Source organism: Choristoneura fumiferana, chromosome 10 (assembly GCF_025370935.1).
Source record: "Choristoneura fumiferana chromosome 10, NRCan_CFum_1, whole genome shotgun sequence".
In the NCBI taxonomy this organism is placed as follows: Eukaryota; Metazoa; Arthropoda; class Insecta; order Lepidoptera; family Tortricidae; genus Choristoneura; species Choristoneura fumiferana.
Window position 1 is genome coordinate 15,178,536 of NC_133481.1, and position 20,211 is coordinate 15,198,746.

The 20,211-nt window shown below is 34.8% G+C and overlaps 1 protein-coding gene across 1 annotated transcript; it reads right to left on the minus strand.

Annotated features, from left to right (window-relative positions):
* Window positions 1-12,553: 12,553 nt before the first annotated feature.
* On the minus strand, window positions 12,554-16,196 carry LOC141431635 (uncharacterized). Its single transcript, XM_074092813.1, has 2 exons — window positions 15,738-16,196; window positions 12,554-15,620 (listed from the first exon to the last, which is right to left on the minus strand). The coding sequence occupies exons 1-2, from the start codon at window positions 16,155-16,157 to the stop codon at window positions 15,465-15,467; spliced, it is 576 nt and encodes a 191-aa protein (XP_073948914.1). The 5' UTR covers window positions 16,158-16,196; the 3' UTR covers window positions 12,554-15,464.
* Window positions 16,197-20,211: the final 4,015 nt, after the last annotated feature.

Sequence of the window (20,211 nt, forward strand, 5' to 3'; positions counted from 1 at the left end):
ACATAGAGCCGCGCGCACAACTAAGTTGAACTATCTGTACTGCAATTGCTGAAAATTACGCTTTCGTCTGTATAGTAACGCTATTATGCGTCACGGAGACAACACTGTAATGTTGCCAGTATTATTAAAGGTAAACAGCATATAAATAGCACTGTAAGCTGCATTTAAGCATTTTTATGGACTTTAATTAAGCTATTTACTGCATTGAAGGCCACAAGTGTACCCTTAAAACGCTTGCATGACTATGGGGCTTAAATCAAAGGTTCGATTCGCTTCTGACTCTTTAAATAAAGGTCGCTACTCATTCTGAATGAATGAATGAATGATTTATTTGTATAACATAAATATACTCAACGTCGTATATAGATTCCAAAAAAACTACTCATGTGCTGCCAATAAAATGAAAAAGTTTTGCATCGGTAAGTTTTAACTTTTCTAAATAATGTATATACGTAATTTATTTATATATAATTGTAAAGCTAAAATTAAATGCAACTGCGTAAATAAATAATTTAATGTAAATATGAATTTCACCAACAGATATTTGGTTGAAACTAAGACAGCCGGTGAAATTACTGGCACTCGAGGTATCCCATCTTAGGCCTTTAGGTTGGCAACGCATCTGCAATAGCCCTGGTGTTGCAGATGTTTATGAGCGGTGGTAATCTCTTACCATCAGGAGACCCACTTGCTCGTTTGCCATTCAGTTGAATAAAAAAAAACTGTTTTGTAGAAGAAAAGTTTATACTACAGTGGCAATACTTCAGGTTTAAACAACATTTGGATACTATTTTTATCTCATAATTTGCGTAAATAGGTATTATTTATAAATATTTTTGATAATGCACCTAAAAATATTGACAACAAATCACATATGGAAAACTATGGTAAACTGGCGGCCACAGGGCCACCATGACATCTCCAATTGTCACTTCATTCGGCATCTGGGGAGCTACCACGAAATTCGAAAATCGAAGTTCTTATCGTATTGTCCCTCTGACTCTCGTATTAAAAAACTCATATTCCGTTTAATTCCGTTTAAAACACACGTTTCTCTATTTTTCGAACACAAATGGACTAAAAATACCTACATGTACATTTATAAGCGTTATTTATTGTTTTTACTAAAGAAGTTCACACAATTTTAAATAGTTCCGTTGTTTTATTTTAAAAAGTGTGCAAATTGTACCGTTAAGTTCCAAATGTTAAAATAAATGGAGTATAAGCGTCAGCGGGATAGCAAGTTACGAAGTTCGAATTTTGCACTTCGTAGTATGGCCTGACATTTGGATTGATCGAATGCTTTGTGTCAGTACTTAATAACGAAAAACTTTTTCACGAAAACTTTTTCACAAATGACTTTATCACGAAAAAACTTTATCACGAATAGACTTTATCACGAAAAGACCATATCACGAAAACTATTTCACGAACGACTTTATCACGAAAACTTAATCACGAATAGTTTATATCACGAATAGACTTTATCACGAAAAATCTTAAGTTTTCTAGGATCGTCTATATTAAATTTTTAAGGATAGTAGACTTTTTTTTCACTTTCCGTTATTTTTGAGATAAAAACCATGTCCTTTCCAGGATCTCAAGCTTTCTCCATAATATGGTTCAGCGGTTTATGCGTGAAGAGGTAATAGACAGAATAGACATATCTACTTTCGCATTTACAATATTATTAATGTTTAATGTTTAATGTTTAATGTTTATTAGGGCAAAAAACGGTACAATATAGAAAAAAAAACTTAAGAAAATAAGACTTAAACGAAACATAGACCAGCAAATATGCCACTATTAAATTATACAGTAGAGTAACACGTACAAAGAATATAAATGACCTATTAAACAATAATTTAGATGAACAAAACGAAACTAATGTCTTAACAGGGCAGCTTTAAACCTGTTAAGAGAAAGGTTGAATATATCTAATTCCGAAAATGAATTATTGTAGGTTTTATTAGTTAGGAGTAAAGATTTCGTAAAAGTAGCGCTACAAAAATATTATGATTATTAGGTACACCAATGTCAACGACTTCTCACTAATACGTCACTACGGACCTTGCGCGAGAAATGCATACATCTAAAGTGTGAATGGCATGTGTTGCTCAATTTAGATAATCTTAGTCTTGAATAATTAAAACAATTCCAAGTCTATTTCCATTACTACGGCACTTTCTATTATACTACGCTGGTGGACGATGGGCTAAGATCCACTGTAGGTATTTTATTGTGCTCACTTCATATACGTACTACTAGTTTTTGCCCGTAACTTCGTCTGCGAAAAATTCGTTTATCAAACGCCTGTCTGAATCATACAATACAATAACTCTTTATTGAACACCAACATATTGTAAGCAGTATAGAAAACACACCAACACAACAACAACAACAATACACACAACAATTACAGTTACACTACAATTGTATGGGATAAAAATCGTGTCCTTCTTAGGGTCTCAAACTAGTCCATACCAAATTTCCTGCGGCAGTAGCCCGACTCTCGTGAATGTTTATGACTGGTCATACTCATAGTATATGGTACATATTAGTTGATGTGATAAAAATATCGTGTCCTTAGGGTCTCAAACCAGTTCATAACAAATTTCATTAAATATCCTGCGACATTGGCAGTAGCCTGACACCTATGGCGTCTAAATGCTCGTGAATGTTCACGACTAGTCATACTCATACTATGGTAGGTAGGTACTATTGCCAGCAAAAGTCGATGGACAATTCCAAAACATAATCGTCTGACGCGAGAAACGGCGCCATCTATGTGGTTGAAGTGTATTAGCGGTATTTACTTATTTACTAACTTAGTTAGTTTACTAAGATCTCACTAGATGGCGCTGGCGCAGATCTCAAAAAAATATTTTATATTCATGTTAGAAATTTGATATTTCGCTGCCGTAGTAACTCAATTATGAACCCTTGGAGTGGCAAGCGTCCGGGTCCCGGCACACCCTTGTTTGGCAGGCGACCGGCTCCCGGCACGCTGTCAAAAACCCTTGAGTGGCAAGCGACCGGCTCCCGGTCGTTGGCGGGTGACGTATTTCACTAACAAATATAAACTGGTAGACCTATATCTCGCTTGATTATTCTTGCAGAATGCGATCATAAATAGACAAGGATGGCATTTATTAACGGCCGCGACAACACTACGGAAGAAATTTCGTTCTTATCGTTTACTCAATTTTCACTGTGTGGCCGTTGCCGTGCGCTGGTATTTTGGAACCTCGTATTATACTATTATTTGATATTGAAAGACTATAAAAGGGCTTTGTTTCGTAAATAAATTAATATTTTACGAAATAAATCAGTGTTTCCTACAGGTAATTGTTTTATTTTGTAATTATAGTTATTTAATACATGACTGAGAAAAATTTGGTTATCAGATATTTGATAATGAATAATAGAGTTTTTTTTTTTTTTTTTGGTGATATTTTTAATAAAATTCGCGAATTCGCGAAATTAATTCGTAGGTGTCACTGCAGTCAAGAAAGATTTTTTCAAAATGGCCGCGCCGCTTGACAGTAAATTTTAAATTTGGCGCTGCCACTCCACAGGTTAAGAATCAATTATACACATAAATTATTTAAGTATTGTGTGGTAATATTTTTTGTTTCATACAAAAATACCATTCTGTCTAAAAATAATCATCCTCGCATTAACATTAACTATATTTTGTTTAATTAAATTTAATTGAAACCAATTAACGACGATGAAAATAATCGATAATCGATCCTCAAAATATCAGCATCTGATTTTCTAGCACACTGTATGACTTATATAGATCAAAATATTTATCTTTATTTTTGATCCTGTAGGTATCACTTTGTTATGAAAAGTAATTATTTTATTATTATAAACAAAACATTTAATTATGCCTTGATAGTTTTGTTTACTCATGTGAGAAGTGTGAAAGTTCAATATAATATGACTGTAATCTTATTATAACTGTCAGAAACACAACACACTACAGTGGATCTACGCAATCAATTATTGATAAGTAAATGTTTAAAACTGGAAAACTTCAATTATTATAATTTATAACGCGTACGAGTCTTATGATAACCCGGTGTCAGGTATAATACTTTCAAATACTATTTTTTTATCGTGGTTCAGCTTCAATCCTCTTTCCAGAATAGGAAATGAATACTTAAGCTAATACCTCAATAAAATGTTAAAATACAACTTTTGGTCAGGTGCTAATTAAATAACTGAAAACATCACAGGACACTCAGAAAATATTTTTCATTTTATTTTAAGTTAGTTGTTTACGTTCATTTTCGAATAACTTCATTATTTCCTAAAATAATAGTGTAATCAGTACAGTCGTAATTTTTAATGCCAGATTTAGAAGAAAGCCAAACTGAGCAAAACGGCCAATATTAAATTATCTAAGGGGTATGAAACATCCCTAAAACATTTAATTGACGTATGCATTCGTAATATTTAGACTGGGCACAATAAAAAAGGATTTGAAAACTCAAACACAACCTGATTTAAAACACAGTGTAATCGATTCTACTCTGGATTCTGAGCAAACTACTTTCTGGTTTTCAGTTATTTAAATAATTTATAGTTTAACATTAATAACTGCGTCAATATTTAATGAATATAAATATTGTTTTAGGAATAATTTTTTCATGTTTTAAACTTCAAAACGTGTATTATTTTTGTTGCAACGTTATCCTTTTTTCAGAGTATTTTTTTTCATTTCCATATCAGTTATCTACAAAATTAAAATAGAAACTTATAAATAAAAAAAAAAAAAACAAGAAAACAATTCTGATATGTAAGATACGAACTCATGCATGATCATTTACGAATTTATCTAAGCAGCCGATCAACTCAGCTATCGGCACATACTGTGATGAGGATAAAATATCGATCATATCATAATTTAATATACCGGGCATTAAGCTAACCATAATCGTAATAACGTGGACTCAATGTTGTTATACTAATTGATCTTTATACATACAACAAAGTACTACGCAATTGCAAGTTAAAGTGTCATTAATACTACTGTCGTAATTTTATTTTTGTAAACAATCTATTTATTAACTTAAATTGTTTAACAGCGCCATCTAGTTCATTTCTTGTGAACACCTAACAAAATCGCCACCTCTCGTGTTCAAACGATTATAGAACGTAAGGTGTCCATCCACTTATGCAGGCCATTGTACATGTAATTTTATGGGATAAAAATATCGTGTCCTTAGGGTCTCAAACTAGTCCAGGCGTCTAAATGCTCGTGAATGTTCACGACTAGTCATACTCATACTATGGTACATTTTATGGGATAAAAATATCGTGTTCTAGGGTCTCAAACCAATCCATAGCAAATTTCATTTAATATCCTGTGGCAGTAGCCGACACCTATGGCGTCTAAATGCTCGTGAATGTTCATGACTAGTCATACTCATACGATGGTAGGTACCTACATGTAATCTTATGGGATAAAAATATCGTGTCCTTAGGGTTTCAAACTAGTCCATACCAAATTTCATTAAATATACTGCGGCAGTAGCCTGACACCTATGGCGTCTAAATACTTGTGAATTTTCACGACTACTCGTAGTTCATACTCATATATTATGGTAACATGTAATTTTCTGGGATAAAAATATCGTGTCCATAGGGTCTCAAACTAGTCCATATCAAATTTCATTAAGTTTCCTGCGGCTGAATTACCTATGGCGTCTAAATGTGCTCGTGAATGTACACGACTTGTCATACTCATACCGTGGTAGGAGTACATTATACTCCTTTATTGGTAATATCATTAATACATGTCATTTTATTAAATCTGCGAGTGACATTTCACGGGCGGGTGAGACCCACCAGTCCCGGCACGAGCACAGCGTTTAGAAGCTATTGGCGACGGGCTGCTATCCCCATAGGTTGCGGATCAGAACGACCAGGCCCTTTACTACGAAGTGCTAAATTCGAACTTCATATCTTGCCGTCCCGCTGACGCTAATATTATAATAAGAGAGTGAAAGGGACGAATTTCGTAGTAGCCCCCCATGCGCTCGAATACGCGAGACCGGTAGCGCAGTAGGTAATCTCTTGTTCATCGCGATTAATGTACTGTACAATTTTTGCAAAGTAGTTAGGTAACTACTGTGCGAAAAGCGTGGCGGCCACGCAATGAACACAGAACACGATCGTCGCACCAGTGGTCACCCGTAGTCGAACCGGGATGGTTCTTATCAAAAAAAACTTCAAATATAAACTTATATTAGCTTTTGCCCGCGGCTTCGCCCGTGTGGAATTCGGTTATCGCGCGCTGTTCCCTCGGGAGCTGTACATTTTCCGGGATAAAAAGTAGCCTATGTTACTCTCTGTCCTATAAACTATCTCTGTGCTAAAAATCACGTCGATTCGTCGCTCCGTTTCGACGTGAAAGACAAACAAACAAACAAACACACACACTTTTCATTTATAATATTAGTATGGATTTCAGAGTAAGATTTAATTAGCATACTCGTAATAACCTTTCTAACGAATTGCTTAATTATTGACCCGCGCAAAAATAAATAGCAAAATCCTAAACAATCTTTACTTTAACTTCCGCGTTTGCGTTAATACCTTATAATAACCATTAGTACACGCGAACCAAAATGCGAACGATAAACGTTTATGGCTAATTGGAATGCATGGCACACAAGGCTTTGGATGACTATTTCAGATTTATGTATGTATGTAAACTCTTTATTGTACAAAATAAGTAAACAAACACAGATGACAAACAATGAAATATATGTACAAAGGCGAACTTATCTGGATTTAGTTGGTAAACGTGTTCTGGACATTACATGGAGTACGAACAGTGTACCTGATCGTTTTCAAATCTCTTGGATATTAACACTCATTGATTAGTCATGTTTGCTGCAGGATGTAGTCCGTGATTACCCTTTCAAGAGCTCTCTATATTTGTTTTCCTGCTCGGGTCGAACAAGTGGTTGCTTAGGCTTGTCTTCGTTAAAAGATTGTGCATATCGACATCTGTGGTCTATGGCCTGTTATTGAGGCGTACTCTTAGTTTAGTTTTTTCTTTACATTTTTTTTGAAAATCATAATATATTTACTTACTTTAGATCTGTAGAGTAATAATAACTCCATTGTCAAAAAAAGGTTGGCCCTTCCAGTTCGAGAGTTTTACTATGCTCATTTCACCCAGTAATATTTCTTATCTTTTAGGTATTGTCGAACATTTTAGGGAAATGAAGAGCTAACTGAAAACATTTTCCGCACCCTTCGACATAAAAAGTTTTTACAGTTCTCATATAGAAAAATGTTTAAAATTACACATTTTTTCTGGGAGTTGTGGTTCCGTTGCTTAAAATGAGTTATTCATATTAATAAACGTCAAATTCCTATTGGATTATCATATAATTTTAAATATCAATGCAATTGAATGTTGCACGAAATTTTTCTGTGTCTGAGTAAGCTGTTTCATCAACTGCGTTGCCATTGTATGCCGTTTTTCAGGTTATTACATCGATAGGTGATTAACACACCCGTATAAACTTGGCCCGCACAATACTGTGTACATACGTCTAAATAAACATGAGTATGTGCTGTTCATAATATGTATAAACAGTTTTACAACACAAACACGCGCAAACAAGCCTTAAGAAGGAAGTAGCTGACAGACAACAACGAAAACAGTGTTTCTAAGGAACTATTTGAAGGAAACTACTGAATTGATGAATATTTTTCGTTTCCAGACTACTATTTTATCTCATAGGCGAGAGAAAATAGTACCTAAATTATAGACTTTTTGAAATAGAAAAGGTTTTCAGATCGATTCGAACCTACTGTGGATCTGCGCGCCGGAGGTGTCCTATCAACTAGACCACTAGATGATTCGACCAACCTACCGAAAATTTGAATCGCTTGCTTACACCAATAATAGTGGCGTGTCTGAAATAATGATGTGCTATCCGGTAACATGAAAACCAAGTTTTGTAAATAAAAAACAAATGATAAGTATTAGAAAATTTACAAATTATTTAAAACTGAACCCAAAAATGTATCCACAAATCGCACTCAGTCTTCAGAGTTTTCAAGGTTCGCCCGTAAAAACGTTGGTTTACGTTACGGACATTCAGCATTAGGCACTTTATGTAAATTACATGCGGGTAGTATCTCGAGGGAAATATGCGCATCACTACAACCCAGTGATATCCCGACGTGTTTTATTATCATTGTGTCGGACTTTCTTTTTGTTTTTATCTACACCTTTAAAGACTTTGCCTTTCGATGTTAATATCTCCGATACGAGTATCTTTTTATTTGGTGTAAAATGCTGGTGTAACATCCCAGCCTATTAACATCACACTGCTGGGCAAAGGCCTCCTCTCAGAGTGAGAGGGCTTTGGCCGTAGTTCCCACACGGGCCCAGTGCAGATTGGCAATTTCACGCACACCATTGAATTTCCTTCATCCTAAAACTGGATAAAGTTCTTATGTAATTTCTTTGTTCCCTTTCCGCATTGTTTGTTTTGTTTTATTTGTTTGGTGGCTAGTTGCTAAACAGTAGATATTGACATACAATCTTTTAAATAAACTTTAGGCATGCGTCGATATAGAAATCAACGTCGATTCGATCCCTATTATATAAAAGTAAGATCGCGAGAAAAGTCCTACGTTGTACCGATTTATACGCCAACATTTTCCGGCTTAACACAATATTCCGTAATAGTTAATTCTCTTATCCCAGAATCACAATAACTTGGTGTTACAAATAGCTGTTGCGGCTTGGGCGAGGAGCAATTTCGAAAATTGGCTCGCGGGGACCGGCGAGGTTGAAAAAGCCCGCTGAAGAATCACTTTTGGCTTCGTTGGAATTAGTTTGCAGCGGTCGCGTATGATTAGAGGATGATTTAACGCGTGTTGTGGTGGCTTTTAGAGCATACCTACTTATAAATAAATATCACGGGACAATTCACACCAATTGACCTAGTCCCAAAGTAAGCTTAGCAAAGCTTGTGTTATGGGTACTAAGCAATGGATAAATATAATTATATAGATATAGATACATACTTAAATACATATTAAACACCCAAGACCCGAGAACAAACATTCGTATTTTTCATACAAATATCTGCCCCGACACGGGAATCGAACCCGGGACCTCAAGCTTCGTAGTCAGGTTCTCGAACCACAGGCCATCTGGTCGTCAAAACCTTATGACGCTTTTAATGAAGAAGTTTAAATATATACATTTAAAAATATTTTTTGCTGACTTCAGAAAAAATGTTTGGAATTCGACCTGTATTATGAGTGTTATATTGTCAGAATTACACAGTTTACGTATTTGTTTTGTTTTTGTATATGCTGTAGTTTTTAAACATATGTGCCAAATTTATATATGAATGTAGTATGTTTGTATATTTGTACGTTTAACCATGCCTATTTCAAAAATTATAAGTCAGATTGCAAATATTATTTGCTGTTAGTCCAATTTAGAGAACAATGCATCAAAATTGGTTCAAACAGTAGTTTTTGAGATAGAGGTTGCGGCTTCACTGAGGCGGAGACGAGCGGAGCGGAGAGGAGACGTGTAGGTATCGACCAATCCCTACACTCTGATGATATGTGTGATGAGATGTGGATTCAACTAATATGATTGGTCGATACCTACACGTCTCCTCTCCGCTCCGCTTGTCTTCGCCTCAGTGGAGCCGCAGGCTGAGAGTTAGTAAATGTGCTAGTTAATTATTAGTCATGGCATACACATAAAAGACAAAGAAATAATTGAATAAAGGCACTCGAACCAAATTATCTATTATAATTTGTTTCAATTTCAACTGAAATCAAAGAATATAATTAATTAAAAAAAATAACCGAGTTCAAAATTATTTCATGACATCCAAAGTATTTAATTAAAAGTATTTCAATTTTATATTAAATACTTGTAGTTCTGTGCTATGCTGTGGCTGCCAGATGACCGATAAATACAATTATAGATACACTAAAATCTAAGATCCGAGAGCACAATGTTAATATTTTTGCATTAATTACATTTTATGGAATATCGAAAGCAATATTTCGACGTCTGGTTCTCGAACCCTGCTACCCTAACCGCCTAGCCTACTATCCTAACCCCCCCCCCCCCCCCTTTTGCCCCATCCCTAAACCTACTATAGCCTACCCGGTTGTAACCTAAAATATTCAAGATAAAACATAAGAAGGCGAGTGTCATAATATTCCAGATGTTCTCGGCTTTCCTGGAGCGTTGAAGATGTTTTGATTGTTATTACTTTAATTACACAAAGGTAATTGAATTAAAATTAGGGTTAGAATGCGCGGCACCACTAGAAGATTGTTGCCAGAACGGAAATAAATTATTTCAGTAAAATAACGAAGTTATTATTCGTTTTTAGAATATGTTTTGGTTTGGTTAAACACATTGCTGTGGAAGTAATTGATGAAAGTTAGTTTTGGCATTATTTATGGTTTTAAGAATGTGTTTTCAAATTATACTTTGGCGAAGTGACTTCTTTTATTTAATTTTACCTATTTTCAACAACTACTTTAACTTGCAAAATGGTGAATGGCTTATTGACAGACAACGCATGGCCTAAGCCGCTGGCGCTAGAGACTCGATATTTGACAGATTGTATTGTAGGTAAAGTATCAGTTTTGGATATAGCAGACACACTATTCTTAAGTGTACCTCTAATGGTTATTTTTAGAATTTTCAAAAACACAATACAATACTCTACTCTCTCTCTCGGTTCACCTTGCAATAGGTATATGTTTGTATGTTTTTTTTTTAATTTATTTATTACTATTATTTTTATATACATGCTTTTACGTTTTTAGCCACTATTAAAAACCTATAGCAGGTTTATGCAATAGTTGGCGAGATCACTAAAAAGGTTAAAAAAGGGGTAAAGGGTGTTTTTTAAAGGTTAAAAGTTATGTCAGTCACACAATTTCCCACTTCGTAATAGGGCAACGTTGTAAGCGTTCAGAGAAAGAAAATATTAATTTTATAGACAGTTGAAATCTGTTTTTTGTTTTAGTGAAAGTTTTCATTTCAAAAAACAGATTTCAACTGTCTATAAATTTAATATTTTCTTTCTCTGAACGCTTACAACGTTGCCCTATTACGAAGTGGGAAATTCGAACTTCGTATCTTGCAGTCCCGCTAACACTAATATTATTTAATACGAGAGCAAGAGGGACGGTATGATAGGTACGAACTTCGATTTTCGAATTTCGTAGTAGTCCCGCTGATTTTCCCCGCGACTCGTCGCGTGAACTTTTGCATAATAATTACAAAATGGAGAGTTACTTGAACTATACTTTTCATTTCGAGATTTACATTTGTTGGCAACACCAAACAGAACGTATTTTTAAGGCCTGCGTTTTACCGCGCTCCGCTCTTCTGGGACTGCATTTTTTTTATGCCAAGACATGTTCTCGTATTAAAGATAATAAGTTCAGTTTTCTTCGAATCAGTGCATTTTATTCAGTCTTTAAAATTAGTGCAATAACACCAGCTCGCTACAAAGTCCTTCAAACCTTATATGAACCAGTTACCTATGGATATACAGTTTTAAGCACCTGTTTGCATTTGGATGGTCTTTCCCCTGGTATTCAACCAATTACAAACGTGACAAAAACGTCAAAGTTGTCCAACATGACTCATGATATCAGCGCCAACTAACCTGTAACAGAAATCCTCAGTGCCTTGAAATAATCCCACAAAAGTATAAAGCAAGCATACGACGGACATTTTGCCGGCCGAGCCTGCAGGCGCTGTAAATTTGATTTACCAATCAGCACCACATCGCAGTTTTTGTAAAGAAAATGTTACTAGTTCTTTTATACAACCTCCTTGTTGTTGTATTCTCACAAAAAATAGAATAGTGTTCTTATCTTTCATGATGTATTGGATTGGTTCGGTTTTTGAATACCCCAGTCACCTCACACCTTCGCTCTATGTAAAATTCAACATTAATTCAAATAAGCATTTTTTTGCATTAAAAATTAGCTCAGGTAATTTGCAAATATATTCTTCAATAATCCACCAAAATTTATCACCGCGACAGTAAAATTTTATAAAAAAAAAATCTTTAATAATTCTGTAAAAATCAGGCGAAATTGCTATAAACCTATTTGCTTCATAGTTTACTCGGTTTATTTATGTTCTTTGTAACACGTAAAATCCACTTTATTTTTTTAAAGTAACTTAAAAAAAGGCTTCATATTTTCTAAATTCAAAATTAATTACGATAGTGGCATAAAAGCTAAGTATACGTTAAGCTTTAGGTATGTCTTTTTAACGTGCCTTGAGACTATTTGTACTTATTTTTGCTGCTCATGTTATATCGGTTTAACAAAATACGTAACTTCCAATCATATCTATTGTTGGATTTTAAATGATAATTATTTAAAATCCAATTTCTTGGTAATATGTGACTTAAAAAAAAAACATTTTTTTTCCTAATATAAATTGGACGTAAAACAAATCACTTAAGTGTTTTTTTTTTGTTTTAATTTCCAGTTAGATATATTGGTGGATTCAGCTTGCGGGTCTAAAAACGGAATTATTCAAACATGTCCTGAGAATAAATTTACTGCAAACATTTTTGCTCAAGAAAAACACTAATACATTTTTTTTACCATCTTCCGGAACCAAGAAATACTGATTTATCTCCCGTGTTGATAAACATGAACATTTAGTACATACTATATATCGGGTGTGGCCTGTAACACGGGCCTGTAATTAAAACATGGATCGTACTCGTCAAACTTCAGCGACTTTTAAAAATAATTAGTATTTTAATTTTGATTACACTTTAGAGTTTATTCGAAGAAGCAATGTAAAGCAAAATGTTTGATATTTGTAGCGTGACAGGCGACGTCAGCTGGGGTCCAGGATGGCGTACATTGAATTTACGAATTATTTATTTTCAAATAATGTCGTGAATTTATTACATAAAAAGTAAGAAATTGGTTTACCCTTGAAATGTCGACAAATTTTTAATCGAATGTCAGGTAAAGGCCATCATTTCCTTATTTTTAATTTCATCGAATATTTATTACCTCGAATACCTCGTTGCGGTCGAAATTGCAATTGCTTACTTGCAGGCCTAGGCTATTATTATTATTACAATATTATTATTAATTATAGAATTTAACCAGCGATCACAATAAACATTTTCCGAGTACGAGGATAGTAATCACAAGAAAATAATTACTATGATTGCAATCATAATCAAGTTAAATCTGAAGCTTTCTTCTTAATTGGAATTGGAATATCAATAAAATGTACATACAAGGTTATGAAACATTTAATTCGAACTAACGCGAACGAATGCTTTCCAACATAACAAAGCAAAATTTCCAGAATCAATTTCTATCTCAGATACGTAGAGTCCGTATGACCTCACTGCCACTCCATGAAATAGCTTTTCAAAAACCACTGTATCAAATTCAAATTTGTAAATTCCTTTCTTGACATAGCAGGATTTTAAGGAAGGGATTCCGACAACGCCTAATATAACTTTACCAACAGCACTTCGGCATTTAATATGATTCATTTTGAATAACCACTTAATATTACTTAGAGGTTTTTGTCTCTCTGCTTGCACTAGGCCGTAGCGAAAAATACCTTCTTTATCACCTTCGTAGACGTCTTCTTTGACAGTCAAATTTCCCATCATGAATGGTCTTCCGGCTTTTTTGTTAAAAATTAGTTCTGTATTAAACACAAAAGGCATGTATGCTGCAGACGGTAGAAGAGGGTTTGGACACGCAGTTATATTAACTATTCTAGCTTTGTATGCACTCGACGATCCAAGGTATATTAACGAAACCAGAAGGATAATAGAATTCATTTCAATTTTAGTGTAGCGTCAAAGGAAATAATCGGAAGATATAAAAATAATATTACACTCGACAGTAATGACATAAAAATAACAGCAAAATACTTCCACAAGGGCAATTAAATTTAGAGAACTTTTTACTACATCAACAAGCACAGAGTTAAACATCATGGTCATTACTATTGTAGGATACTTAAACAGGGTGTTCTGTAAGTAAATAGAGGATATTTATAAGAACCAAAGTGCAACTTTTCAAAGTCAAAGTCAAAGTCAATATCTTTTTTCAATTTAGGCTATAACAAGCACTTATGAATGTCAAAAAAATCTACCACCGGTTCGGAAAAACATCTGCTGAGAAGAATCCGGCAAGAAACTCAACGAGGTATATATATATTTTTTAAAACAGATTTACAATATTATTAAATGATATGTAGCCTTTAAGACTAACAACTCTTTGTACTCTAAACTTTGTAACCACAAAGAGAAGGTAGATAAAGGAACTAGATCGGGTGTATATAAGCTCACTTGTAATGACTGCAGTAAAGTATATGTTGGTCAGACAGGACGCAGTTTTAATGCTAGATTTAAAGAGCATGTTTCGGCATATAGGAATGAGCATCCGGATAAGTCGAATTTTGCCAAACATTTGTTGGAACTGAATCATTCTTTATCGGACTCAGATTCGTATGAAGTGTTACATTATTGTGGCAAGGGGTTTCGTCTCGATGTTTTAGAATGCATGGAGATAATTAGATACAACAGTATGGGGTCTATTATTAATGAGCAGGTAATAGTAGATTATTGTCGTGGACGGGAAGTAGGCAATTGCTGGCTGAGTATGAGTATTAAATGGACGAGCTTGCGAGTCCGTTTAACTAATACGAAGCCAGCAATTGCTATTCCGGCCGAGACTAATATATAGCTTTTCTCAAAAATGGTGAAGGAAAAAACTACATCAGAATAAACTCAGAAATCATTTAAAATTAAATGTCATATTATTATTTGTGCAGTTTTGAAAAGTTAAAGTTATTGACTGCCCAGGAAGGTTAATATTAGTTTGCTGGATTTCGTGCTGTGTATTGGTTATCGACGGTGAATTGGCAGGTTGACTTGATACGGAGGTGGGGCTGAATGTGGATGTCTGTGGTTTGTTCCATGCAGCAGCTGGTTGTTCCGAACTTAAAGAACAAGAAGCTTGTGGATTGCTTTCTTGCCGGGAGGTGGAAGGTTGATCGACATTCGTGCTGTAATTAATACGCTTGTTTATTGCGTCGTTAATATGTGACTTGTTGGTTACGGACTTCGCGATATATCCTTCTACTACTTTTTCAGATTTCCAGCCTCCATGGCGTTTCATAGTCAATACATTCGCTTCGCCCCAGCATCAGCTAATAAGGTTGCGGACGTTCGTCGGAAGCAGTGCCCAGTGTACATTTTCGTATTGGCCAAATTTAAGAATATGGCGACTTCTTTGGGAAACGTAGATATTTTATGTCTGCCAATAACCTGATTGAAGCATTTTCCATTTCTAAACTGCAAAAAGAACTTGTCTGATGTCGCCGAAGCCGGCCGTAACGCTCTAACGAATGAGATTTATTCGTTCTTAATGACGAACATCCTATCAATTTTGGTCTTTGTATCTCTCAATTTTACCAAAATGACGTCGTCGTGATATGTTACGTCATTTTTTGTTAGATTGTACAGTTCTGTACTACGGCAAGCACCGTTCACACCTAAAATAAGAGCAATCTGCAACAGAAAGTACTAAATACTCGTAAAATAGCTTCTAAAAGGGAGCATATGAGTACCTACCTTACTAATGAAAATCACAATATGATCACATTTGAACAATAACTAGACGATTACCTTTGTAGCTAAGTATCGGTTGTCCGGGGCTTCATTTAAAAACTGTGTAATATTTTCTGAAGTTAACACGTTGGATTTTTTACTCTTAAATCCATCCGATTGTCTTTTCAGGAAAGCAGTCAAGTTTGAGAAATTTTTGATGTTGACGTTATGTTTTACATTGACTGTAAATTTTACCATAGAATATATTGCCCACAATGATGATGGCATTCTACTTTTGGCTAATTCACTGAAATATGCCAAAAATATATTTTCTGAAAATGTTTTAACTTTGTTTTCATTTCGCCACTTCATGAAGTTTTCGTATGCTTTTAAATACTTTTCTTTGGATTTTGCCGGAAACAAATGATTTATTGCCACATTAGCTGCGTCTTGTAACTCTGGTGGTGTACATTCAACATAGCTTGAACTTGAACTCATTTTCTTGAATTTATATTATATAACGATATATTTTATAAACAGTTCAGTTCACCTTTACTTGAAAATATATTTTTTTAATGGTTTCCCGCCTTTTTTCATAGAAAAAAAAATTGAGGTGTATTTTTCGACCGAAAACACCACAAGCTGTTTTAGACACAATAAAAAAAGTCCGGGGTTCCATCAAATAATTGATACCGGCCATTTAAGTTGGCTGTATACGACTTGTGCCAACTCATTACCATGGCCATTTTAACTTTTTAAAAAGTTTGCGACTCGACAATAATGGAATTTGTATGCGACATTATTGTCGAGCTAGTGAGCCTGCAATGTGTTTTAACTTTTTAATTTTTCGCTGACCATAAACTATGCACTTTACCTTCTGGTAAGTAAAGAATAATGACAACTTTTACGGACATTATTGAGAAAATTTAGTTTCATCTCCCTTGCTACGGCTTGGATCTAATTTCAGCAATGGTAGTTAATAAAACATGCCTTGACAGTAAATAAATAAAAATAAAGGTAGTTTTGAAGGACGGTTAGAAAATTTATTAATAATTTGTGGGTAGTTTTGTTTCATAAAACGTATGTGGGTACTTGGGGAGTTAATAATAATACTTGGGGAGTTACAGTGACAAGTTAAAACGGTGGTTGTGGTTCGTTAGTCTAACAACTGGTAGCATGGTGTACGATTGTGTCACTCTGAAGATGAGCTCTGGTTGAGTTCGAAATGCGTCAGTGTAGTGTGGTGGTGGTGATAGATGGGTTTGTGTGATTTGTATGTGTTCTTACAGTGTGGAGGTGGAGGAACTGCATGAACACCCATATTTTGCATAAGCTTAGCTATCGTAAGGTCGCGGGTGAGCAAGGAAATTATTTTAGTTCATTGATATGGACCTCCGCAAAGTAACGCCTGATTCAATAAATTATTTAACACAACTTTATTTTTAACACAGTAGGTTCGCTATTTGAAGAGATCGCTAATGCAGATCGGAATTATTTCCAAATATCCCTGTCCATGATATAATCATTAACTTTATAATATGCCTTTGATATTAATGTCTTCTTGACAATAGATCTGAATTTTGTAACCGTTTCATTTATAATATTTTTTGGAATTTTATTATAAAAATGTATGCAATTTCCCAGAAAAGACTTTTTGGTTTTAGCCAGTCTGTAAGATAGAACTTTAAGCTTCCCTGTGTTTCTAGTAGCCTTTGGCTTATCGACGTTCCTAACATACATGATTATTTCAAAAACATAAAGCGACGGCAGGGTTAGGATATCTGTTTCCTTAAAAAAAGATCTTAAAGATTCACGCGTCTTCAAATTATAAATTGCTCTAATTGCTCTCTTTTGTAAGATAAAAATTGACTCAATGTCTGCAGCAGATCCCCATAAAATAAGGCCGTACGAAATAATGCTATTAAAGTAAGCAAAATACACCAACCGTGCCGTCGCCACATCGGTTAGCTGCCGTATTTTCCAAACTGCAAAAGCAGCAGAGCTCAATCTACCCGCGATTGCTGTGACGTGAGGTCCCACTGTAGTTTAGAATCGAGCGTGCTGATTTTACAAATTCAATAGTTTGACCATTTAACTTTATATTAGAAACTGAATTCGAGCTAGATGAATTTATTCCTTACTTATTGCAGCAAACCATGATTTTACTCAATGATTCAGATAAGCGATTATTGACCAATTTATACTGCTTATATTCTGAACAGTTCGAGCTAGATGACCATTTATCATTTACGATACAGAATGGATGGATCCTTGAGGCACTCCCATTTCGACCACAGATCCCTCCGATATCGTTCCGTTAATCGCTACCTTTTGCTTTCTTTGTGTGAGGTAAGATTTAATGAGTTCTAAAGCGAGGCCACGAATGCCATAAAAATTTAACTTACAAATTAAAGTATCATGATCCACACAATCAAAAGCTTTCGAAAGGTCGCAGAATACACCTATAGCGTCATGTGATTCCTCCCAAGCTTGCAATATGAATTTAACTAAACTATGACCCGCGTCTGTAGTAGACCTGCCTTTTGTGAATCCGAACTGCTGTGGATGCATGATTTTATGGGTATTAAAATGCGAGATCATTTGCGTCAGCATTTTTTTTTCGAATATTTTGCTAAACGCTGATAGGATGGACACAGGACGATAATCAGAGGAATTATCTTTATCACCTGATTTAAAAATAGGAACTACTTTACTATATTTCATCAAATCTGGAAATACGCCTTCATCTATACAGCTATTAAAAATAAATGCTAAAGTTGGAGCAACGACATCTAAAATGGAATGTAGAACCTTAACTGAGATGCCCCACAAGTCTTCCGTTTTTTTTACTTTCAATAATCTAAGTCTTAATGATGTCACAGGGAGAGACATGCGTGAATTTAAAATTACTTAAGTTTGGAATAGATACATTTTGTTTTAAGAGCGATTCAGCTAACTGTGAGGAAGACGCGAGACATTTTGTCGTTTCGATGGGAATTTTAGAGAAGTAGGTATTAAACTCGTTAGCTACTTTAACCGCGTCCGTTTCTAATACAGTTTCCTTCAGTTTACGCATCAAAATTCGAAATTGTTCCATTTGCGGGATTTAAAGAATACAGGTGGAATATTGCTAGATAGCGTTAGTATCGTAAGATCCATTAATGTTATATTCTAGCCCAAAGGTGTATAGATCTTACCGGTACAGTAACAGCCTATTCACTATAGCCTTGAAGAGCCCTAGATTATATTTATCCAGAAATACAGACGACGGGAGCGAATTCCATTCCTTAGTAGTCCGCATTATGAAAGATGAGCAACCGCTTCGTGTGGACTAACGGAACACTAACTACATAAGGGTGAAAACGCTCCCCCCGCCTGGAAGTCCGTTGTTAAAACTAGAGATGGAGGAATAAGATCATGTAATTCCTGCGAACACTCACCAAAATGTATCCAGTAAAAACAGACAGACAAGCAACTCTACGACGGCGTTCGAGGCTCTGTAGCCAGTTCCCGATCAGGTGTCACCAAAGAGTCTAAGTGTAGACAACAAACAAAAAGAAAAGGAAAAGAAATAAAAAATATAAACATACACCACAGTATCAAAGAATGGTCAGGGTGCTTAATAAATATAATTTTAATTGTCAGTCACATTTCCGACGACTAAAAAGTACCAGATATTATTTTGTTCATGTTCCACCATTCAATATATCTATACTTGATTTGGATAGGTATTTAACTAATTGCAAACAAACTTTAGCTGTCAGATTTGGTACATTCAAGGATTTTAAAGATTTTACTTATCTATCATTGTAATACAAACTAAACGATTGTATTTTTCACCTACGATGAGTTCTGGACGTTTCAAGTTTGACAGTTTAAGAGATGTACAATTTATCGAGTGAATATCGATTTGTCTAATATCGATTTAGTGCCTATTTCTCGAGAAGTTGTATTATATTTTAAGAAAAAATATTTTTCCAGTTTCCGCCCACGGCTTCATTTGCGTGGAACATGTAAAGTCTGGTTACATCAGCTAATAGAGATGCAGTTTTCATAGCAAAGTATGGTCGGCAAACAAATAAAATACAAACCTACCTAGCATAATACCTATAGAATAGAAAGAATTGTATGTGCTAATCAATGTTTAAATAAAATAAAAAATACAAATATTTCTTTATTCACCAGTTTCAGAAGAAATTGCACCCTCATTACTATTGTCAGAATCTGTGGTATCTGAATCATCGGCGACATTGATGATCACTTCATCTTGCAACCTGTCTAGATCCGAACGAAACGCTCACAGGCCTGTAGTAGGGTAAAACCTCCAGTGAATGAACACTTAAGAAACTTTTCTACTTTGAAAAATCAATTAACATAAAACGAAGTCTTCTTCTTCAGTTATTATTATATAAAATCTTGAGGTAGGTACAACACCTTCAGTATTCCAATTATGTTTCTGTATTACAAAAATACATATATAATTCTATTAAAGTAGGTACAAATTAAGCACCTTAATATCTTGATTAATTTACTTTTTTTTTAAAACTCGTAG

Bases quoted from the DNA above. Each gene is read 5' to 3' on its own strand.
- LOC141431635 (XM_074092813.1), bottom strand. From the start codon at position 16,157: ATGAGTTCAAGTTCAAGCTATGTTGAATGTACACCACCAGAGTTACAA. The intron at 15,621-15,737 runs GTAATCGTCTAG...TTTCTGTTGCAG, and splicing joins ACCGATACTTAGCTACAAAG to ATTGCTCTTATTTTAGGTGT.